General features: G+C 33.6%; 2 protein-coding genes across 2 annotated transcripts; one reads left to right on the forward strand and one right to left on the reverse strand.

The window, feature by feature from the left end:
- Positions 1 to 8,637: 8,637 nt before the first annotated feature.
- On the reverse strand, positions 8,638 to 9,449 carry LOC132279500 (ethylene-responsive transcription factor 13-like). Its single transcript, XM_059781486.1, has one exon. It carries the CDS (start codon positions 9,400 to 9,402, stop codon positions 8,812 to 8,814), a length of 591 nt encoding a protein of 196 aa, XP_059637469.1. The 5' UTR covers positions 9,403 to 9,449; the 3' UTR covers positions 8,638 to 8,811.
- An 8,603-nt stretch (positions 9,450 to 18,052) lies between these two features.
- On the forward strand, positions 18,053 to 24,328 carry LOC132278256 (non-specific lipid-transfer protein 1-like). The gene is made up of 2 exons (XM_059780057.1): positions 18,053 to 18,366; positions 24,139 to 24,328. Exons 1-2 carry the CDS (start codon positions 18,053 to 18,055, stop codon positions 24,326 to 24,328), a joined length of 504 nt encoding a protein of 167 aa, XP_059636040.1.
- Positions 24,329 to 25,007: the final 679 nt, after the last annotated feature.

Below are 25,007 nucleotides of genomic sequence, written 5' to 3' on the forward strand. Positions count from 1 at the left end.
CAAAATTAGTTCGTAGCAACTGGTTTTGGAATTGGGGGCAATCATGTTCGTGGTTCAGTTGGAGTTTGTGCTGATGATGTATCTCGCAGTCAATCGAATATGGGTTATGTTCCTCAGAATGAAGAATTTTTAACTCTTCTTACTCAGAAAATTCAAGGATTAAAAATTAATGTTTTACCTCATGATGAATCTGAACTCGTTTGAGATAATGATGAATTTTCTTTGTCTCAAATTAATGAGTTTCAAAATTCTTTGTCACATGTGCCTCAACTCAATAAGGTAAGCTATTATTAAATTATCCGCTTGAATGGTGCTCCCCTTCCGAGTAGATATTATTATCCTAAACCAACCCCTTCATTTAAATCTTATTTGAAGAAGATTTTTATCACACACAGAAATCTTTTCATGGCAAAACTATTTATGAATGGAACATAGATGGTAGATTATCAAATTTACGAGGTCATACATCAAATATTGATGTATAACATTGTTTGTAAACAAAATCATAATATTGACCCCCAAGTGGCTAAGTTTATTGTTTGTGATTTTACAGGAATCCTTAAAGGATGGTGGGATAATGTTCTTACCGATTCACAAAAACAGGAAATCCTCTCGGCAACTAAAATTGTCAAGGATGAGCATACTCAGCAAGAAGCCCCCACAGGCTGATGTCTATACTCTCATTATTACTATTATTCAGCACTTTGTTGGTTAGTTGTGACCAGTGAAAGAAGTAGAGAATTATTGCAAAATTTGCTATGTCCATCTTTGACCCATTTTCGTTACAAAGATGTTTTCTTAGCTAAAGTTCTCCAACTTAGAGATGCTAATAACGAGCATTTGAAAGCTAAGTTTATTGATGGACTCCCTACTTTCTTTGCAGAAAGAGTAAGGAAAAAATTGAGAGACATCAATAATGGAATATCTATTCCATACAATACCTATACCTATGGTGGATTAATTAATATAGTAATCCAAAAAGGTTTAGCTCTCTGTAATGATTTGAAATTACAATCCCAGTTAAAAGCTCACTGGTATAAAAGAAGTAGGTGAATTTTGTGATCAATTTGCATACCAAACTCCTTGGTCTTATCCTACATTTAAGAAAAAACATAGGACAGACAAACCTTACAAGAAAAAGTATACTAGGAAAAAAAATCATAAATATAATGATTTTAAACAGTATACTAAGAGAAGAAAAGGATCTTCTTCGAAAAAGAAGAGCAAGCATAAATATGAGGCTAAACGTTTTAAATGTGGTCGTATTGGTCATTATGCCAATAAATGTAAGACCAAGGAGAAAATAAGTAATCTTCAAAAAGATGAAGATTTAAAACTCCAATTAAGTAAATTATTACTTAATACTAGCTCATCGGAGCATGAGGAATCACCGGATAATTCTGAAGATGAAAATTTTGAATTACAATCTTCCTCTTATGAAGAAGAAGATTTGAAAGATTGTTCTTGTCATCCTGCTCAAGATTATTATAAGGCTATTGTCGAAATGAATGGGCTTAGTCTTAATGTTCTGACTAGTCATCAACAATCCTTATTAGAACTTGGTTCAAGATCCTCAGATTAAATTGAAATTTTTTTAAATCTGTTATGCAACAACTCAATCTGAAAATGATAATACCTATGATGTCTGTTAATCATTATAGCATGAAAGATGTTTTACACAGGCTAGAACATGAATGTCAGAATTCTAGACCTACCAATCTTCCAGAACTCTGAATGGAAGTTAATACCTTAAAAGCTGAGCTTGGACAATTAAAAATCCACCAATCAAATATGGATTTAGAACTCCAGCTTATAAAGGATCAAACTAATGTTGAATCTCATGATTCTCCAAAAATTGATCCAGTTGATACTGGTAAAGTAGCAGTTGATCATCTCAATCTACTTAACGAAGTTACCTACCAAAAATGGTATATTCATATCAATTTACTTTTAAATCAAGAATTATTGTTGGTGTTTTACAACATGCAACATGAGTATGATTTAGTGGTTATTAGTATTTTTTATTTGGAAGTAGTTATTGGATGCTTTGGTATCATAAAAATACACTTTTGCTTTGGCCTTTGTTTCATCCAGTATAATCCTTACTCTCTCACCCTGGTATCAGTTGGGTCTAAAGGCTTTTTCATCTTAGTCAAAACATTTGATACAACTTATCAAGTTTTGCATGAATGAGTCTCCGCGGCTCTCTTGGTGTTCGATGTCTTAAGTCACTCTAAACTGGCCAATAGATTTCACAAAAAGTTGTCTTAAGTCACTCTAAACTGGCCAATAGATTTCACAAAAAGCTTGCCTAACCATCATTTCTAGTGGCCGGTTACAAACTCAGTCTCTGCCCTCTGCTGAGTATGGGTGGCAAAATTTGACCGACTTTGTCAACACGACTAGATGTTAGCGAGTTTGGGTTTTTAGTAATCGTGTTTGTGTCAATCCGTTTAATTAATCGTGTCGTGTTCGTATTTTGGAGTTCACCCATTTAATTTGATCAAGCACGTTTAATTAATTGTGTTAGGTCAACTCGATTAACTAGTAGCGTCTTTTAGCCCAATTACTATGGACATTTTGTTTATTTCAATATTAATTCAATATGTATATTGTATTTGGCCTTTTTTTAATTTTTTTAATGCACTGCAAATTATTCTCATTTTCATAAATTTTGTTTTTTATTATCTCAATTTTTTCATTGTATTTTATTTATTATACTAAAATTAATAAACAAGGTTTGATGACCCATATAAATTAAACAAATTACCCGAGGGTCCAAGGGTGTTAATTTTTTCTTTCATAATTAGACAAATGGTTCCATATATGTAACTGCATGCAAGGGCGGATCCAAGGGTGGGCGAAGCTGGGCTTCATCCCACCGGAAAAAAAAAAAAAAATTTACCATACTACTTTAAGTCCAGCCACAAAATAATAATAATAATAATAATAATAATAATAATGGTAGTCCAGTCTAAAGTTAGCCCAGTAATCCACCCCATTTAGAAAGGCCGGATCTGCCCTTGACTGCATGTATGTTGTAATTCATCATTATGCAAATCACTAACTAAGTCATTGAGCTTATAAACTACATTGCTCTCTAAAAGTCAACGGGCTTGCTGAATTCCTTTCAAGCAAGAATGAAAGGAATTCAGCAAGCCCACTGACTTTTACAGAGCAATGTACTTGGTTAGTGATTTGCAGAGTGATGTGTTGACTCTATATTCCTTTCATTGCTATGTAAAAGTCAACGGGCTTGCATAATACATATAAATATTTTTGACTTAAAATGAATTTACATAAGTAATTTATTCTGGTTTGATTTTAGTAGGTTTGTCCAATTTGTAACTGATACATGACAGATTCGATGTCAAACTCAATCTCAATAATAACAATCAACAAAGTTGGTGCATCCATTTGTTCATGAATTATGAGTGTGAACTAAGGTTTGATGTTGGTTATTTACCCAATAAAACCTATTGAAATATATATAAGCTTGACCTCTTAGATTATGCTAGGATTCTGTCAATTGAGCTAAAGACTTACCATGGCAAACATCCAAATCCAGTCAAAACATACTCCATTGCCTTCCTCTTCACATAATCAATCCGTTCTTCATCACCAACAGACTTCTCATGGTCGAGATACCTTTTGAAGAAGTGCTGCAGATTAAGAAAACAAAGCACGTGTATAAAGGCCTAACAGCAAGGAAATAGCAGAAAGATCAACGAAGTGTACACACGCACCTTCATGATTTTAGGAGGAAAGCTTATAGTTAAGACCCTCTCGAGTAATGCACAAATCACACCCACATCACCAAGTAGTTTTTCCTGTTATATTTAAGAAAAATTGTAAGGCATATGGTATATGTTGTTAAATAGCGTATTACATGTTAAACAGCAAAAAGGAAATTTACTTGAGCAAGATAAACTTTCCACAGCTCACTTCTTTTTGGGTGTTCCCGAAGCATTCCCTCAAACATGGATCGGCCTCTTTCAGGAACCCCATTCTTGAAGTCGATGATAGCTGAATGCAAAATGAACTTAACATGCTTACGGTGGGGAAGGCTTAGAACAGCACGATTTCTAACAAGCTCAACTCGATCTGGGTTATGCTCCACGACACTCTTATACCGCCTCAACCACACCTATAATTTTAAAGAACATATAGCTTGATATCTCCATTTGAACCCAAAAAAGAAAGAAAAGAAAAGAACAAAGAATGGTTATCATACAATACCTTGCGTGAAAGCCTGAACTTCTTGACCATTTTCTCAAGAAGTTCATCAGATAACTTGTGCTGCTTGGTCCTTTCGTACACTCCCAACAGACGCAGATGCAACTTTTTGGGATCACAATACCGCAAAGCTCTTTGAAATACCCTCACAACAGCCTCCTAAAGAGAAGACATAAAAATAATTACACGTAGAAAATATCTAACAAGGAAAAATGAAAAATAAAAAACTACCTCAGGAGGATTTCCATATTCATTCTCTAATTTTAAATAAGAAACCCAAATTTTCAGCTTCCCATCTTCGTCTCGGAAGTTAATTGTTCTCAAAGCCCTTCAAATTAAATAAAAGCAGTAAAATTAGAGCTGTAAATGATGCAGTTCAAAAAGTGAGAGGCAGTTTTTAAAACTGGCTGTTAATAATAATGGTATGTTATATTGTTCAAGCAAAGGTATCTTGATAAATTAATAATAATGGGGTGGACTGTTGTCTGTATATAGAGTAAAGTATTTTGCTTGTATTCCACTGCATCCATGGGGGTTCGGAGGGCATATGAGATGAGAAACTTTAGCAAAATCGTAAAATAAAGTGAAGTATAGCATTGAAAACACCAAATCAACAAATGGGAGACACGGTTGCAGATGAATCCCCCGCCTTTCAGATTGAAGTAATGGCCTCCGACATACATGGGGTGGTATGCCTCAGGTTTCATGAGCCAATTTTAATCCTGGAAGAATCTTGTGAGGCTGGCTTCAAGCCGGAGTGTCAGACCCAGGATGCCCGCCTTCTCAGGCTTGGACCTTGACAGACAACTCCCAGCCGATTATGTTCCTACCATAAATAAGAATTAATATTAAAATGAAATGAATACCTTCCAGCAATTGAGCGGGCCATTTCAACATCACCCAAAGAGACCATAAATTTTTTATGTACCCTTCCCAGTCTTTGCTGCTATTTGGGGATCTTCTAACCAGTTTCTCAAATTCATCAGCAGACCTTGGTGGACCATGCTCAAGTAGTCTTTGTTCAGCAGCACTAGTTTTACTTTCCCTGAGTAGAACGTGTTCAATCTTGTGGTAAAACTGAAGATAACTACTTATAATGAACACGAGTAAATAACAACATTACCTCTCTTTTCTGGCCTTCTTTTTCGCCCAATATCTCTTGTTCTTTTCATCCATGGCGTCTGCATCATCAACATTCTCTATATTTCAACTGCCTACATCTTCCATGTCTGTGTTCATCGCATCACCGAGAGGTACTGCAATTAAGTGGAAGAATGGAGGCCTTGCCTCCACAAATGCTCCCTATTTTCACTCTCACTTTCACAATGGCCACTCAGTTCCCGATGTTGCCAGCCCAGAAAAGCCCTTGGCCATACCCCACATATGTATCGTCCCTCTCTATATTCAATTAAAACGTAACGGTACCCTAACAAAAGGTAGTAAGACGCAACAACTGGCCAAATCTATTGGAGTTATATACTAAATTGGTACAGCAGGGGTGCTATATTCGCAATATTTATAATACAGGGGTGTTTTCTGCATTTAATTCAATTAAAATGATTTGAATATTTATAATATTAAAAGGCCAAGCTGTTTAAATTTGTCAAAATTACAGAATGTTAAAGTAACATTTGTAAAAAAAGGCCAACAGGAAAATTGAATTTAAGTTTCTAGCCAAAAGATTAATTCCTTGTCGCCCTTCAAATTCCCTTCTATATTCAATAAAAACCTTGGCAACATTATATGCATGATTAAAGGGGACAACGTATGTAAAACAAGTGACATTTACCCAAGTCTACGTCAAGCCGAACAGAATCACTGCCTTTCGGAATGGGCTTCATTTTCGAAGTGTCAGGAATAAACCTACAAAAGACCCACTCAAAATTATAAATGATTAATACAGCACAGGAAACAACCACGTCAAAAGAAGTTAATCTTTACAACTGAAGCTTATAAATGTTAGTCAGCAACAGATCACGAGCCAAGTCACGATCTTTTTCAGATCCATAATCAACAGAATGGATGTTGCAGTCATCCATTTGGTTTAGGTCTATGCTCTCATACAAGATTCATATGAACCTCATAACTGCTAGACCATATATAAAGTTACATGTAATCTAGATTTTTTTATTTTTTTAAAAAAGTGCACAATAATTATGACAAATAAAAACTCAAGACTACTTTGAAAAATAACAATCGTGTTACAGAATTTCTGTTTTTGATGATTAATGGAAAAGCTTTGTTTGGTTCAACTTTTTGAAGGAAAAAAAAAAATAAGATTCTCTGAGAACTTAGTAAATAGAAAATTGCTTTCATAGAACAATGAAAGATGATTTTCTGAAAACACGAGACTATCACCATTGGATCACTAGCCAAGTCACAATTTTTTTTTCAGATCCACAATAAACAAAACCGATGACTAAAAGATCCATTTGGTTTAGATTTGCGCTCCCGTACGAGATCGGTTCCGCATAAATGCTAGACTATACATTAGGTTATATTATAATAGTAAATAAAATAAATAAAAATAATTTATTATACTAGAATAGTAAAATTAAAAATGTTATTTTATACCAATTGTCAGTGTCCTAACGGTATTAGGCCCTTATTTCCCAAAGGGGAATCAAGTGTTCAAACTTTCATGGAGGCACATCATGGAAGCATGTGTGTGTGAGTGCTAACTAAGAAAAAAAGAAAAAATAATTATATTCAAATAGTAAAATTTAAAATATTATTTTATTATTTTTCAATTATACTATAATAGTAAATAAAAAAGTAAAAAAAAAAAATTACCAAACATATTTTCGCGTTTCTATTTTCAAAAATTAAACAACAAATGTACCAAACTGTTTTGGTGTTGACAAAAATGATAGCACAACTTTTTAAAACTTGTCATTTGCACATAAATAAAAGCACAACAAAAAATGGAAACCACCACTTTGCCACACGGGCCCTAAATAATTCTTAGCGGATGTGTTAGTGGCTTTTAAATTTTTATCAAACTTGGCTTTATTTGGATACATAGGAAAAAAAAAAAAAAAAAAAAAAAAAAAAAATTATAGTATTAGTTATGAGAGTTAAAAAAAAGAAAAAAATAATAATAATAATTTCTATTTATGTTTGGATAGAAGAAAAAAGACAAGAAAAGAAATATTAGTATTCTTGTTTGGATATAATAGAGGAGAGAAAAAAAGAGAAATGATAACAACCAAATTATTATCATGTCCTTTTAAATAGAAGGGATGTGAGTGAAATAATAATTTTTTCTTTCTAATTGTTGAGGGCGCGCACTTTTGAAATTATGAAAATATTACTTAAACATTATCATTTATCTCCCTATCTTCTCATTTTTTAAGAAAAAGGAAATGAGGGATCCATATCTCTCCCTATCCTTTCTTTTATCTCATTTGAAACCGTCCAAAAACAATTAAGCCTTATTTTTTTTTTTTTTCTACCCCTCTAAATAGTCCCATCCAAAGTATTTGTTGTTAGCACAGGAGGAGAAAGATTACAAAAGAACAAAAGGCACAAGGCCTAACAAAACATCAGGCCCGAAAGCAACAAGCCCAAACTCAAAAAACAGTACCTACGTTGAATAAAAATCCCAAACCCTATAGGAGAATGGGCATTTGAAGAATATATATATATATATGCTCATGCGATTCAGGGTCCCCAAACACAAAGGACAGTTACCTGCATTGTTTGAATTAAGCAGAGAAAAGTTTGTCTTTGGTTTGGAGTCTATAGTATAAAGCAACTAAGCAAGGCATACAATGAAAGGAGTGCGGAGGTATGTGGTTTGAGAACCATATATATGATGCATGTGTTGCCATCTACCCAATGGAGCAGGAGGGAGGAGGGCATCATAAGAGTGCTTAAGGTTGAATTTCCCTGTAGGAGATTAGTCCATGTAATCTTGTCAGCGTAATTGGGAGAGAGGGGATTAAGTCCATGTAAATTTTTTTCCATTTGTAAGTTTAAAGCGTTTCTTATTGTGTCAAGTGCAATTAAAGCATTTCTTATTATGTGATTTGACCTTATTTCATGTTTTGTTAAATTGTGAATCCAAAAAGTTAATAAAACGAATTAGTTTTGGCCAGATCTATAAAAAAAAAAAAAATTAAATTGCACCACATTAATATATTTATGTATCTCTGACAGAGAGAGAAGCGCATTACTTAGTTTTGCTTATTTTTGACATCATTTTGCATAAGATGTTTAAATTCAACCTTTATTTATTGTGTTTAAATTCCCAAAACTTCAAAGAAAGCTATAGCTGTTGAAAGTCCGCATGTCAGTGTCTTAGAATCAACGCCTTCATTGAAAAAGAGAATTTTATGGGGACAACATATATTTTTATAAAAAAAAAATCCTTTGTTTTTCAATTTTATTTTCAAATTATTGAGAGTTAAAAGGATGGATTTCATGGCAACTTGAGATAATATTTCTTTTACCCCAGGAAAAAAAAACAGAAGCTAAAAATAATAAATCTTCGTTCCAGTTGAACCAGTAGAGCTAAATCAGAAACTTCTCCATTCAGGAAAAAAAAAAATCAGAAACTTCTCTGAAAATTGGTCATCTTGTATCGATGGAACCCCCACTTTGAAGGCCATTTTCCAAGGATGAAGACGACGATGACGGCTCTGGTGACCGCCGTTTCAAAGTCACCCTAACAGGCTCCAAGTTATTTGAGCCGGCGAGGTGTGGAAAATTGAGCAAAGCGCGTGAGCCGCGCAATTTGAAAGCAGCTAGGTCATAAGCTTTAGCTGCATCCTCAGGCGTCTCATAAGTCCCAAGCCACACCCTCTTGCCTTTCTTAGCCGGGTCCCTTATCTCCGCCGCGAACTTCCCCCACGGCCGCCGCCTCACCCCCCTAAATCGCCTGCGCTGCTGCGGCGCGTGACCTCCACGCGCCACCACAGGTTCCACCACCACTGGATTCTTGCCTTCCGAATTAATCAAGCTATCTTGAAAATAATCAATACTAAACACCATCTCTCCCATATTTTCCGGCAAAAAGCAACTCAAATTTGGGGAGTAACTGGATGCATTGCAAGAACTACTTATAGTCGGAAAAATTGTAGAAATGTCGGAATCATCAAGAAGATGCTGCCGGATTGATTCGAGAACGGCGAAGTCAGAATCTGTGATAGTTTCTCCAAACATTTTTGCAACGAATATGTATGAATATATATGTATATATCAGAGGGTTTTGTTTTGATGGTTGTTTTATGTATTGGTTTATGGAAAATGGTTTATATATATAGGCATGAGAGAAGCTGAGCTTCATTAACTCCTATGTGAGCATTACTATTACTACTTTTTATTCTGGTTTTCGTACTTCTTACATTGTTTACACGAAATATCCAATTCATCCATGCATGCAAGTTGAATGATTTAAATCACGTGTTATTCCATTTCTTTAACTAATACAGTATTCAAACTAGGACAAATCTCCACGTGTTGATTGAGATTTCCCTTTTTTTTTTTTTTTTTGGCAAGTTGTTCATTGACATTTTAATGTGTACGTCCTGCCTGTGGGTAACAATTAACCATTATTTTTCTAGAGAAATACTTAAGGGCTAGTTTAGTGTGGTGGAATGATTTGGAATGAAATGAGAATGAAGGTGAGAATGGAATGAGTAAGGAATGGAATGGTCATTCATTTTGTTGAAATGTGGAATGATTTTAATGGAATGACTATTTTTCAAAAATAGTGAAGAATGATGATTCTAACTTTAAAATTGGTTCCAACCACAAGAATGGAAAAAAATTCAGTCAATTCCACTTTCTTTTATTTCATTCCTCCACACCAAACTAGCCCTAAGTGAAATCCGGAAGGTCAATCAGGGTCCTTGAATTCGGGGATCTCAATGAAGAATCAACCACATCCAAGGGCTGTGCTTGCAAAGCCGCGATAATCACAAGTGTGCTTAGCACAACTCAATTTTCTAATGTAAAAATATAATATATATATTCGTTGTATCTTAGGATTTTTTTCATGGGAGAAATTAAATTAATTGCGAAGGAAAAATGTGCAGAAATTTTTTAAATGAAAAAAATTGTGAGTGGAACGGGACAGTAGCTTGAGGATTTTAGGGAGGAAACCAATTAGAAAACCTTGTATATGTATAAGTGAAAGCTATTTTTTCCTCCCTAAACCAGTTATAAATTTTATATCTCACAAAAACTAATCATAAGAGAGTAGCTCGATCATGGATAAAAGGAAAAGACAAAGACAAAATGGATGTTGAGTGGAATGAGTTTGCAAATATCACTTGAATATGTATTTGGTTAAACATAGATAGATATACACAGCATGATTTTAACTAACTCAATTCCATGCAAATCGTGACAATATTTAGTAAATTAATTAACTTGTAAAGAACAAAGATTATTGTTGTGGGTCAATAGTGAGAGTGTAAAATTCATTCTTAATTAAGAGTAAACAATGAAATATGATCATATTCTTGGACTCAACTAAAAAACACCAAACACTAATTTCCTAGCACTAGTTAGTTAGTATAAAAGTTCTTATATTTTCACCTTTTTCTGACACTATCAAATGTGCTCCACCACTTATTTACTTGAAATAATAATAATAATAATTATTATTATTATTATTATTCTCAACTACTTTTGTATCACTTACAGTATTATATATATATATATATATATATTGTCTCATACGATAAAACTCGCTTTCATATATTCTCTTTTTTACTCTTTTGGGACTTACAATTTTTCACATTTTTAAAAGTACAGATACCGAAATTTCTCGGACGAGTCACATATAATGCCATTTTAATGTTTGATGATATAAATATTTTATATATATAACATGCACGGTATGCGGTCGTTGTCGTCGTCTGTGCTGATGCTGTTGTTGTTCCCTCCCCATGTGTATCACGGCTTGGATTAAAGAAAGGATGCAGGAGGCCAGGGGTCACAATATATATATATATATATATATATATATATATATGTAGAGAAATCACCCAAAAAGAATCTAATTAATATATATGTTGCAATGGGCTAGTAGTGGTATCACATTTTGGTAATGTGAGTTTCACTCTCCTATAATTGAAATTTATTCTCATGCCAGCTTTAATTGAATTATGTTATGCTTATATTTTAGAAAATTAATAAATTATTAAGTGTTGCTTATATATAGTTTAAAACTTAATTATCACATTTTGGTAATGATGGACACTGCTTGGTTTAGTTGTCAATGCTTGATAATTCATTTATTAGTCGAGAGCTTTTTTAAAAATATATTTTAATTTTAAATGAGTTAAAAAATGACTGATTTTAGTAAAAAAAAAAATTAGAAAACTGTTTCTAAAATAAATTGAACCAAACATGATTTTTTATTTGGTAAAAACCAAACATGATCTCAGTATTCCCTACAAGTGGTGAAAATTGTAACCATTTTTGCGATAAAGAAAAATAAAATAAAATAAATCAAGTCATCAAGTTGAAACATAGGCAACATGCAAGTGTATGCCGAACATATCTTAATTAACCATCTAATCAGAGGGATCAAATAGAGTAATTGAAGTCTCATTATGTAATACCCATCTATTTATACACATTGACGTGGGTCAACTTTCACTTGTAACACATTTGTATTAAGGATGGGTTAACAAAAATAAAGTAGAAAATAATAAAATTACGAATTTATTGAGATTCTCAAATTTCGAAGATATTTATTTTGGTGAGCCGTGCCAATAAGATGAACCAAACGAGTTCTGCATCATGAACTTTCTACCTTGCACATCGCCTAGATGGGTTCTAGAAAATCATGGAGACTATATAGTTATTTTGTAATATTAGTTTAGATTATATTAAATAAGGAGAAAAGTAGCTTAGAGAATTTTTAAATAAGTAAAATAGTAGTTTTGTTAGATAAGAAAAGCAAAAGCTGAGTTTGTAACGGGACCATTAGATATAGTCGTTGAGAAAACAAATTAGAGATAGAGAGAAATCCAATTTCACGATTCATTCTTACATTTTTATTCAATTTTCAATTTCTTTAGTTTCTTAAAATAAAAAACATAAATACATATTAATAAAGTGTAATTATATATTACGTATCAAAATAGAGTGTGTATATATATATATATATATATATATATATATATATTTTAATCCCTCTATTTTAAAAAATATGTCTATTTTAAAGAGTAGAAATTTTCAAGTGGACATGTGATCCATTTTTATTGTCTCCTAATTAAAATAAAAAACATAAATACATATTAATAAAGTGTAATTATATACTACGTATCAAAATAGAGTATATATATATATATATATATATATATATATATTAATCCTTTTATTTTTAAAAAAAATATCTATTTTGGAGAGTATAAATTTTCAAGTGAACATGTGAGTCATTCTTATTGTCTCCTAAAAAATTAATGATTTATCCTTTTAAATTTTGAATATTTAAATTTTAAAAATATATATAAAAATATATAAAATATATATAAAAAAATAAAAATAAGTATATATATATTTTTGGGAGGAGGAGTAGTTATCGTCACGTCAAATCCAAAGTACAATCTTGAATAAAGAACCGCCGACCAAAAAGCGCTGAGTTGAAAACTATGAAGCATTGAGGTATGACCTGCGCACTGTAGAAGCATGAAATGAAACCCTTCGACTTCCCACCGTCTCCACGTGTTCCTAGTGGCGGCCTAAGTAGATGAATGAAGATTGCAAGTGTAGCGCTTTTCTTCTTTTTAGTGTGTGTGTGTGTGTTTTTTTTTTTTCTTTTCTTTTTTTTTTTTTTTTCCTAAAACTTTGAAGGGAAATGTACGCAATGAGCACTTTAGTCGCATTGTGTACTCCGGATTAGATTCACAAATGGACTATATGTTTTCTTTTTTATTTCTATTTTAACATGAATTATTTATTTATTTAAGTGCATGAAATGAGATTGACTTAGAAATATTACAAGTTGAGAGGCTTCACATGGACAACTTTTTAAGTCACATTCTTTTAATAACGCCCGGATCCACTGTTGGGTACCCTCCAGATCCTCTCTTAGAGTAAGTTAATGGTTATTCCTTTATTTTAACTATTTGCAGATCATTTTCGCACATGTCAATTAACAAATAAAAGTTGCTTACTTACTTCAAATACAATAATCCAATTGGGAATATTAAGTAGAAAGCCAATCTGTTTTCACGCACTTGAAATGCCACAAGAAAACTAAATAAAATCATTGAAATAAAGCATATCATAACATTTATTCGACTGTAAATTATTTATTTATTTTATTTTTTTTGAATACGATCTCTTATACATGAATAATAATCCAACGACTCAAATAACATGACATTTGCACTTTAGTGTAATCTTAATTCGCAACGTAACTTTGTTTATTGGTAAACCATGTACCATTTGAAAAGATTTTGAAGAACTGATATACTTTGTATCATATGAAAATTAAATAAAACAAACAGAAGTTGATGTACTTAAATTGATATCAAGTGTATATAAATTGTGACTTTTTTAATCACCACAAAGGAAAAGGTAGTGTGACTTGCGTCCTACAAAAGTATTTCTAAACTTTAAAAAGTATTTTATAAAAGTCAAGGCAATTGGTGAGCAGAGATAATGGACATTCACAGTTAGAAATATAATATTCAAGAAAAGCATAGAACTTGCTTTCAAGATCAACTTTGTCCCAAGTCAAGATAGCGATAAAGTGAATGAAAAATTTTAAGTACAAATTTGACCTTGTTTGGTTAAAATTATTAACAATTTTCAAATTATTAAAAGTCCTGTCATTTGTCAATCTAAATAATTCTTTTACAATTAATATTTGTGATTTGTCAACTCTTTCACATTTCTAGCCTCTTAATTTCTCTCACAACTTACATAAATGTTGTTTTGTAGGAAAAAAAAAGGAAGAATTGTGGAGAAAAAATAAGAAAGAATGGATAAATTTTGGAAAACATAAGGAAATAAAGGAAAATATGAATTATGACCTTTACAAATTTTCATCAAAGAAGAGATGACAAGTGAACTTTTTATATTAAATACTATTCTAAATTATACAAGTTTTAAATTACCGTACTATCCTTTGTAAATTATAATATTATAAATATTATTGGATACGATTGTAAAAAGAATTAAAACTTTCTTTTTCTTTATTTTCTAACAAACATAGTAAATTATGAGTTTATTCTTCTATCCCATGGAACAAAAAGAAAAAATTACACAATCTCTTTCCTAAAAATGTCTTATCCATTCTTTTTCTTTCCCTTCTATTCAAATTTTTTACCTTTGTTACCAAACAGAACAAAAGTGTCACAAACTTATTATTATTATTATTATTATTATTTTATTTATTTATTTTTGACTTGTGGTAAAAAGGACTTTTAAACATCTTTTCTCGCATATCCTTTCTTTGAAAGTCATTTTTGCAAAATAAAAAAATAAATATTGATGATTTTGAGAATCTAATATGCTCCAAATATTCTCTGTTGAAAAATTCTAAAATATCCTGTACTCAATATAGTTGACTATTTACAAAATCACAGTTGCTGTGAAGTCCAGCAATAGTGGGACTCACCACAGCTGTAAATGACTAGTTAGTTTTGTCGGAAACTCTGCATCAATCACACCTCCTTGTCAAAATAGGTAATTAGATAAACATTAATTCATCAATGACTGAGCTTCATTGGTAATCTAATCACATTAAAAATTATACGTGCAATACAGATGGCTATATTTTAATATGAAAACTTCTATATTTTAATATGAAAAGGAGAATAATTAAGAGCATCTGTTTATATACATCATTGTTTTAACTTAATTGTTAATTAATCACACAAATTGCAATATTTAATAAGAAAGAGGACTTAAAAGATCTATAAAGATTTAGGATTTATGTACTCCATTCACATTCATCAATAATTGCAAACCATCCGTTGACATTAAGTATCCCAATTAAATTATACATTTTTTCCTCCAATATTAATATTTTTGAATAAATCCGGCAAATGTTCGTGAATCAAATTGAAAAAAATGATTGAGGTGAGGGATTGACATCATTGACTCTTCTTAAGTTAGGCGAGGCAAAATTCTTAGAAAGAATATATATATCATACTAAAGGTGAATTGAGTTTGTAAATCCATCTATTTGTAGATTTAAGAGAGTGAGAAATAAATTTCATGCAGGAGATGCATGATCAATACATAAATGTAGCAACCGTTTTTGTCACAAATTACACGCTTGTTAATATGAACAGTATAATAAAGTAATGGTTAGGAAAGCTGTATAAAAAATAAATAAATAAAAAATAAGCATCTTTCTGGAATGAAATGTTCTAATGATATTTAGGTTTCACCAATATTTTTTTTTTTTTGCATGGCAAAAGGTTAGTGATTAAAGGAGAAGGGAGGGTGTAAGGTTCGAACACGAAGAACAACCCAACCACTCGGCATTTGTCCACCATATTCTCTTTCAAACTTTGTTTTGTGAGCCCAATAAAAATTGAATCTCAATACATTTAAATGGCTATTGATCGTGGGTGCTACATAGATAGCAATTCCCGTACTAGTGGCATGCGAAATGGAGCAACCTAAACTGTGAAAATGAAGTTGTTATACGACAATACAACGGTTGTTTTATCATATATATATATATATATATATATATATATATATATATATATATAATTGTTATCAAATATTTTTGTTATCAAGAATTAGAGTTTTTCACGTATTATCAAATATTTTTATTGAATTTTGAAGTCAAATATTTTTCTCTATTAAAATTATATTACTCATGTCATTTAATTCTTTACATTTATTTTATGTTATTATTTGTGTTCATAAAAATATTTATTTACCTACAAAATTTTTGAATGTATTATATGTACATTTTTACTGAGTAATTCAAACCTATGAGATGTAAGTGATGCCTAAACCAACGCAAAAAACAATAATAATAATAATAAATAATTAATAAAAAAACATTATTTCATATTTTGTTGCACAAAGGTTGATTAATTGTGCACCACAATAAAAAATTCTACATTGTTCCTGAGTCAAATTGAAAAGAAATAATTGGGGTGAGGGATTCACTCTTCATAAAATTTCGAGAAACTAAAAATTGTAGAACGAAAATTATAATAAAAGTGAATCGAGTTTGTTAAATTTATCTATTTGTAGACAATTACAATGTGAAAAAGAAATTTCATCAAGGAGATTCATGACCAATGTATGGAGTAACTGTTTTTGTCCCAAATTACATGCTTGTCAATATCAAGAGTATATTAGTGTGAATGCTAGGAAAGCCATCAAACAAGTGAATCTTTTTTAGAGAAAAAAAAAAAAAAAAAAAAAAAAAAAAAAAAAAAAAAAAACCCTTCACACCATACATATTAAGCGCAAATTATATATATATATATATAGATATAGATGGAATATAGTTACACTGGGCTTCAGCTAGAGCTGAAAGTAGCCATTGGGCCAAAAAGAAAATGAATAGAAAACGAAGTACAAACAAGCCCCTTCCAACCCATCTATCAACTAAAACTAATTTTACATGGACTGTTCAAAGTAGCTGAAGTATCTGTGTTGTTCAAATAGTTTTTACCCCAATGGTATAATCTTTACATCTTCAAAGCGAAGAGGAGGGGTTCCGGGGTGGCGTGGACAAAAATGTGTACGAATACTTGAGCACTTATCTAATTGAAAAAAAGAGAGAGTACCAATGTTTGATACACAATAAGCGTGATAGAGATGTGTTCAACACTTTTGGCTGAATATGTATTTAAAAATCATATTCTTATAATTAAAATTAATTATATTATCACTTCAAAGTGAATAAAATATTTATGTTGAACACTATGTTATATAAAAGACATGTTACTCTCAAAAAAATAAAATAGAATATTAAATAACGCTATGCTACAAAAAAAAAAAAAAAAAAAGAGACATTATTCTAAAAAATAAATTAAAATATTAAATAATATAAATATTTTTAAAAAAAATTGTGGAATTAAATTATTTCTGAAATAACTACTCACATTCAATATACATATCAGAGTCTATGTAGAATAAGCACAAAAAAGAGAAAAGGAAAAGATAATCCAGAGTAACGAATCCTAGTGGGTTCGACTTTCGAGGTAATGGGTGTACACTACTAGAACTTTGGCTCATATTACAGCTTGCCACAAAAAGACGGACTTGTTATTAGAAATGCAATTCTAAATACGAATTGACAATTGAGGGCATTCTCAAAATAAATGGTAGAGGAATTTGAGTTTCCAAAGAAGATGTGTGTGTTTCGTTTGTCAATAAAAAATAAAAAATAAAATTACACTAATTGACAGAATTTATCTTCAATTTTATTTATTTTTTAAAATATACCCTTTATTATTGCCATGATTCTAAATTTTATTTTTATTTTTTATTTTTTATTTTTTATTTGTTTTTGGAAGGGCCTTAGGAGAGATAGGATTGTAGATTCAGTTACAATAACAAGAAATTAGCAACATAAATGAACACGCAATAGTCGTCAGTGTAACTAAATGAATTGATGGGGCCAGCTAAAACTGCTTATACATATATATATATATATATATATAGGAGAACAAATGTTTAAGTGACATTTGAAAGCAGAGAAGAAGCCAGAATAGTGTAACAGATGCTGTTCACGCCATGCATGACCCACAAAGTAGCAGTATATATACTCCTTAGCCTCCCCATTGGCAAAATCACTCAAACCTTGAAATCAATCAAGATTAATAATCAAGAACAAGGAGAGATGAAAGGAGTAGTCATTTCAGTGATGGTTGTGCTAGCCATGGTTCAGTTCATGGCGAAGCCAGGAGAGGCCATCAGTTGTGGTCAAGTGGATGCATCTTTGGCCCCATGTGTTCCTTACCTCACCAATGGTGGCACTCCTACAACTGAATGCTGTAATGGAGTGAAAAGCATAAAAGGGACGTCTACAACCCCAGTGGCCAAGCGAACAACATGCAATTGCGTTAAGGATGCTTCTAATCGCTATTCCAACTTAAAGGATGATGCAGCCCAAGCCCTTCCTGCAAAGTGCAATGTTCAAATGGATATCCCCATCTCTCGAAGCACCAACTGTGACGCGTAAGTTTGTTTTTCTTTTTTAGTTTTTAACATTATTGTTTACCTCAAGCAGTAGCTTGTTAATGCTAGTTATTTTTCTCATCTTCACAGCATCAACTAAGGTGGATGGCATCATACAGAATAAAGAAAGTGGGAGGTTTCAGGTGCCAGAGACAAGTTTATTATATCAAACTACATTATGCTGTTAAAATAATGGTTCTGGATGGAGCCTAGCTAGCTTTGTAATGCGGAAAGCTTTATCGAGCCTCTTGAAACTTCTTGTATGTGTACTAAGTGGGATTATCGGCCACGTTAAATTTATAAAATTACTTGAAAGTTAAACTACTTCCCACCATCTTGTCTTTCAACTGTTATCCTACTATCTATTATGACCTATATGGCTAATGAGTAACATTTATGGTCAGAATAAACAGTGTGCAATTCCATTGTATCATGTGAGGTGAGCTTAATGTCACGGGCCTAGAGATTTGGCGCAGCGGCACGGCCCGTGCGGCACCAAGGCGTTGCTTCAGCTCGCGCAAGCGCCCTGGTCAGCCACCACGACCTGCCCTCCCAAGGATACATGCTGACTGGTTTCGGCCTGCCATGGCCTCGTCAGGGGAACGACTCCAGCTCCCGACCAGTTTGTGCAGGGATGGCCAACTCCCTTCTTCATAGTCAAGTCCACGACCAGCGACAAGCACCTCGAACTGAACCGAGTCGACCTGCCTGAACTCTGAAGAGGTACCATCCTGTGCTCCTGCACGCCCCTTCCCTGGAACCATTCCCAGTCAAACTCTGCTCTTTGCCAACCAGCATGCGTGTCTTCCATCCTCCAAGCGTCTTAGAAATCACTTCGTGACATTCTCCCCCACCCAAATCCTGCGACGTCCTCGTCGCAGTGCGGCGCTTCACTACTGCGTCCACTCCCTTCCAAAGTCTGCCTCCATGCGGTATGCTCGCCTTCCCACCATCGCTTCCTTGTGCAGCTCCTTGCACTGCACTCGCCCAATGATAGGCCTCGGACCAAGGGGACGTCCACTCCTCAAGGACGTGACTCTTCTCCGTCATGCCGCCTCCGCGACATCCCGAGCAAGCAATGGCCTCCTGCCGACTTGATGCTCGTCCTTCACCATGGTTTGCATCACCCAAGGACTAAGCACGAACTTTGGTGCGCGCGGCCCTCCGGCCCTTCAATGCGCAACTTCAACGGACGCCTCTTCCTGGGGAGATGGAGGCTCTCCCCCCCAACTGCATTGATTCCTCCTTATCGACGCAACTTCAATGCACCGTCTTCATTTTCTGACCCCTCCCGGACCGACAAGGGGGCACCCCACCGTGCTTTACCCCAAGTCCTGCTCTGATACCATTTGTCACGGGCCTAGAGATTTGGCGCAGCGGCACAGCCCGTGCGGCACCAAGGCGTTGCTTCAGCTCGCGCAAGCGCCCTGGTCAGCCACCACGACCTGCCCTCCCAAGGATACATGCTGACTGGTTTCGGCCTGCCATGGTCTCGTCAGGGGAATGGCTCCAGCTCCCGACCAGTTTGTGCAGGGATGGCCAACTCCCTTCTTCATAGTCAAGTCCACGACCAGTGACAAGCACCTCGAACTGAACCGAGTCGACCTGCCTGAACTCTGAAGAGGTACCATCCTGTGCTCCTGCACGCCCCTTCCCTGGAACCATTCCCAGTCAAACTCTGCTCTTTGCCAACCAGCATGCGTGTCTTCCATCCTCCAAGCGTCTTAGGAATCACTTCGTGACATTAAGCTAGCAAGTTTCGCGTTTAGTTAGACTGCTTCAAAGACATGTTCTTATTCTTGGCATGCCCATTCTGTGCTTCTCAAACCGATTGAGCCATATTGGCCAAATTCATTTGTTGTTTACGTATTATATTTCTGGCCTTAAGCAAGTTCTAAGAGCTCGATTTAATTATTTTAGTGCTACTGTATCACTTCAATGCTTCAACGACACCCATGCCAATTCATTTATCTTCATTTGCCTATTGCTGGTTTCTTAAATATTCTTGTTTACATAGATGACATTATAATTACAGATAAAGAAAGTATAGGCATCACAAACCTTATTCAGTGAATTATGTGCTGAATCTGGTATGAAAACTTTGGTCAAATTCATCATTTTATGTGCATGAGAATGTATGAAACTGATCTATTGGCACATGACAGTATGATGGGAGCTAAAACTGTTTTGACTCCATTCAGAACCACATTTGCGATTTGTTTACAAGTTGTTAAACAAGTACTCAGTTCTCAATGTCACACTTAGCTTTGGCCTCCATTTTCATCTTTGCTCTTGTATTTTCGTTAACTCTGGTACCAATTAGGCTGGACAAAAAGATGATCGATGATATACCTTTTTTTCCCTTTCTTTTCTCTCCGCTGGTCTCAAAACTTTGACCTAGGATTTAGGATTTAAGACCCAAAGCCAGTAGAACAAAGGTAGACCAGTATCGATTATGTACCTTACCACCTACTCAGATAAATTCCTTTGTCTACTTTGATACAAACATTACCTTCTACTCTGGTGCCAATATTGTTTCTATATGTCTAGTGCGGAAGCTGAATAACGTGCTCTTGCTGTCATTACTGATGATATATAATGGTTGCAAGCACCCCTTCTCTTGAGTGTCTGCCTTATGGCTTACCTTTTATTTGCTACTTAATATCCGCACTTGTTGTTTTTGTAGATCCAATTTAACACATTGAAGTTGCCTATCACTTTGTGCTTGAAGGTCCTGCCTGTGGGCCTCTTCAAGTTCCATATGTTTCAAATCACTCTTAACTGAATGATAGCTTTTTGAAAAGCTTGTCTTCCCATAATTTCCAGTGGCTGGAGGAAAAGGCTCCATCTCCATCCTCTGCTGAGTTCAAGGAATGCAATCTGTAGAATCAGCTCTTCATTGCATATGGCTAAGTTTCTGTTATAATATTATTGCATCCAAATCTTGTAATTGATGTAACCGGCATACGTGCCATAAGGGATCATCCGAGATATTACATCTGTGATCATGTAAAAATGTTTACTTTATAAATCCAAAAGCCTAGGAAATGTGCTGAATGCCTACAACTTTTTCCCTATATTCCTCCTATGTTTTCTTTATTTACACTATTAAATTAAGTTCTACTTAAGAGTGTGTTTACATGTCATACTTTACTGTGGTTTGAGATTTAATTATTATCAATCAGATTGAGATTTAATTTGGCAGCCATATTCTGGCTAAATCTGCACCCAATCTGACATTCTAACAATCCTGAAAGTCGGCAAAGTTGATGTTATCAATTGTTCATGAACTATGAGACGCGAACTTATGTTCTAAGTTGGTCATCTGGCTAATGCAACTTGTAATATCTATGGGCTTAAAATTTTATTATGCCTGGATAATTAGAAAGGAAGAGTAAGGAAATGATTTAATCTGCTGTGAAAAAAAAAAATATATATATATATATATATAAAGAAGAAGAAGAAGAAGAAGGAAAGGGAAGTATATATGGAAATAACCTTGCCTCTTGTTGGATGATTAGAGTGAAAAAAGAAAAGAAGTGATATGATAATCCCCTCTCTTGTTCAGGAAAGAATGATGAGAAAATAAATGGAAATAAATTTATGTGAGTAGAAATGTAAAGAAGAAATTTACTTAAGATAAATATAGAGACAGAAAAGATAAATCATTAACTTTAATATCCTTTCATTCAATTTCCTCTCACTTTGGAAATTTCTGAGGAATAAGCCTCTTCACTCCCTCCCTCTTCCTCTTGACTTTCTAATCAGTAATCAATGCGTAAGTTTCCCTTCATTTCCCTTTTTTTCTTTCCCACCAAACACCTGAATCCAAGCATACTTCTTAGTGATAGATTGTTAATAATTCATTCTTTCTAATTTAGATTTAAGGGTTGGATTCTTAGATAAAGATAAAAAAATATATATATAAAAAAAAAAAAAAAAAAAAAAAAAAGAAAAGAAAGAATGGATGGCATATTCTTTGCAAGGCCTTGTATATGAGAAATTATTAGATGGTCCGGGACCACGTGGTTCAGACCAATCACAAACGGAATTATCAAATAGTATTAGTTATTAGATTTGAATTCCAGTTTAGGCTTTGACAGGTACTTAGCCTAATTAAAAGAATTCAAATTCAGTTTCTAAATCAGAACCAAGCTTAATCCAAAGGACAATGTGCACCACTGGTGGAGCACTTTAGGGTATTTGAGTCGGTGGGTTTTGGAACCAGGATCTTATAGGTCCCATCTAGGCAATGAAAAATTCAGGAAAAACCATCTAAGCAGGAGTTAGTTTTTATCACGAACTCTTTGTTTGACACAATTTAGTAAGTTCTGAACATCAGAAAACAATGTTGATTGTGGTTAAAATTATTATACCATTCATCCACTAGTAGTCAATGAAACTTTAAACCATTACCGGAATGCTGCTATCTGTCTTCATTCTGTTTAATTACTTGTTCTGTGATTGGAATGAATTCGATCAACTGATGTGATGTTTTCCGAGAGCAAGATGGATAGGACTGGATTCAGTTGTGCCACTGGGAACTCAACAGAAAGGAAGCGCCAAATCGTCACCAAACTAGCAGAAACCCAGCCAACACTTACAAGAAGAGAGATGGTTCAAAATGCTTATTGTTATGGACACACTGGCGGATCCAGCGTAGGGCTGGGCTGGGCTCCAGCCCACCCCAAAATTTTTTTTTTTATTTTTTATTTATTACTATGGGTATTTTTAGCCCAGCCCAAAAAAAAAATTTATTATGCCCACCCAAATAAGCCCAACTCAACTAAGCCACAATACTAAAATAAAGGCCCAAACCTAACAAGCCCTATTAATGATGAGTATTAAGATATGAAGTAAAACATATTTTGAGATAAAATTGTTGTTGAGGAAGTTCTGAAATTATATATATATAGAATAAATTCATAATTTCAACACCTTCAAATCATCATGAAAAATAAACAGAGCTTCTGTGTTTATTTAGAAAGTTTTTAACAAACACACAAAAATATCTATGGCATTATAAATTACAAAAATTTGATGATTTTGAACTCTAGTAGACAAAGAGTATTAGTATAAAAGAAAACATCTAATTCACAAATCAAATGTTACTAACTTACTACAGATTTAAATAAAACAAATATAGATAGGTAAGTGTTAGAATTTCAAATTGATTTATAAAATAAAACCACAAACAAAAATTACAATAATTCAATCTTTAAAATCAAAAAAATCAAGTATGAAACGTGTTAAAACATAACACGATGGGAGATGAATTTCTTGCTGATTGCATAATCGTACAGGACCTTGTTTGAAAATTTTACTTGGAGTCTATTATCGACGAATTTGAGTCTTTAAAAACTCGTCGAGCACAACTTAGATAAATATTTTGTAATATTTGAATTCAAATATTTATCTAGATTATGTTATAAAAAAATTTACTTAAGAAATTGTGTTATTAAATTTATGTTTAATTTTAGCCCACTCTACTTACAATTCCTGGATCCGCCCTTGTAATGGACATCTAAAAGCAAAGAAGCAGACAAAATAATGTAGCAGCTACCATTTATGTCATGACCTACGTATGCCTTCATCAACAATCTCCGAAGTACTATATATACCTGTCCAATCACCCCTCAAACCCATCAAGAGAAGTTCATAGAAATACAAGCCCAAATTCTAAAACAAAGTGTCTCTTTTAAGGAAAGATGAAAGGAGTAGTCATTTCAGTGATGGTTGTGCTAGCTATGGTTCACTGCATGGTGAATCCAGGAGAGGCCATCTCTTGTGGTCAAGTGGATCTTTGGCCCCATGTGTTCCTTACCTCACTAATGGTGGCAGTCCTACAACTGACTGCTGTAATGGAGTCAAAAGCATAAAAGGGATGGCTACAACCCCAATGGCCAAGAGAACAACATGCAATTGCGTTAAAGATGCTACTAATCGCTATTCCAACTTGTAGGACGATGCAGCCCAAGCCCTCCCTGCAAAGTGCAATGTTCAAATGGATATCCCCATCTCTCGAAGCACCAACTGTGACGCGTAAGGTTTTTTTTTTTTTTTCATATGTGTTTGTGATGCTTTTTTAACATTGTTGTTTATCTTAAGTAGGTGGGTAGGTTGTCCATGCTAATTCTGTTTTTTCTTTCTTTTTTTTTTTTTCCTTTTTTTTTTTTTTTTTTCACAGCATCAATTAAGGTGGAAGGCATCACACAAGAAATAAAGAAATTGGGAGGTTTTAGGTGTCAGAGTCAAGTTTACTATATCAAACTACATTATATTGTTAAAATAGTAGTTTTGTTGATGGAGCCTAGCTTTGTAATACATAAAGCTTTATCGAGCTTTTCGAAACTTGTTATATGTATACTAAGTGAGATTATTGGGTTAAATTTATAAAATTACTCGAAAGTTAAACTACTTCCCACCATTTTGTCTTTCAACTGTGATCTATCTATTATGACCTACATGGCTAATGAATAACATATTTGGTTAGAATAAACAGTGTGCAATTCCATTATATTATGTGAGCTTAAGCAATCAAAAGTAACTTGGTAAAATTGGCGTACTCAATTTGATAGCCTGACTATCATTATATACAAGAGGAAAATTACAAATATGGAAAGAGAATAAAATCAAATCAG

Source organism: Cornus florida, unplaced genomic scaffold, assembly GCF_030987335.1.
Source record: "Cornus florida cultivar Cherokee Brave unplaced genomic scaffold, ASM3098733v1 CherokeeBrave_3.0.0_Hap2_Chr10, whole genome shotgun sequence".
Classification (NCBI taxonomy): domain Eukaryota; kingdom Viridiplantae; phylum Streptophyta; class Magnoliopsida; order Cornales; family Cornaceae; genus Cornus; species Cornus florida.

Excerpts from the sequence above, each read along its gene's own strand:
- LOC132278256 (XM_059780057.1), top strand. The coding sequence starts at position 18,053 with ATGGTTGTGCTAGCCATGGTTCAGTTCATGGCGAAGCCAGGAGAGGCC. Across the intron at positions 18,367-24,138 it reads CGAAGCACCAACTGTGACGC|GAGAGGCCATCTCTTGTGGT; the intron begins GTAAGTTTGTTT and ends TGGTGAATCCAG.
- LOC132279500 (XM_059781486.1), bottom strand. The coding sequence starts at position 9,402 with ATGTTTGGAGAAACTATCACAGATTCTGACTTCGCCGTTCTCGAATCA.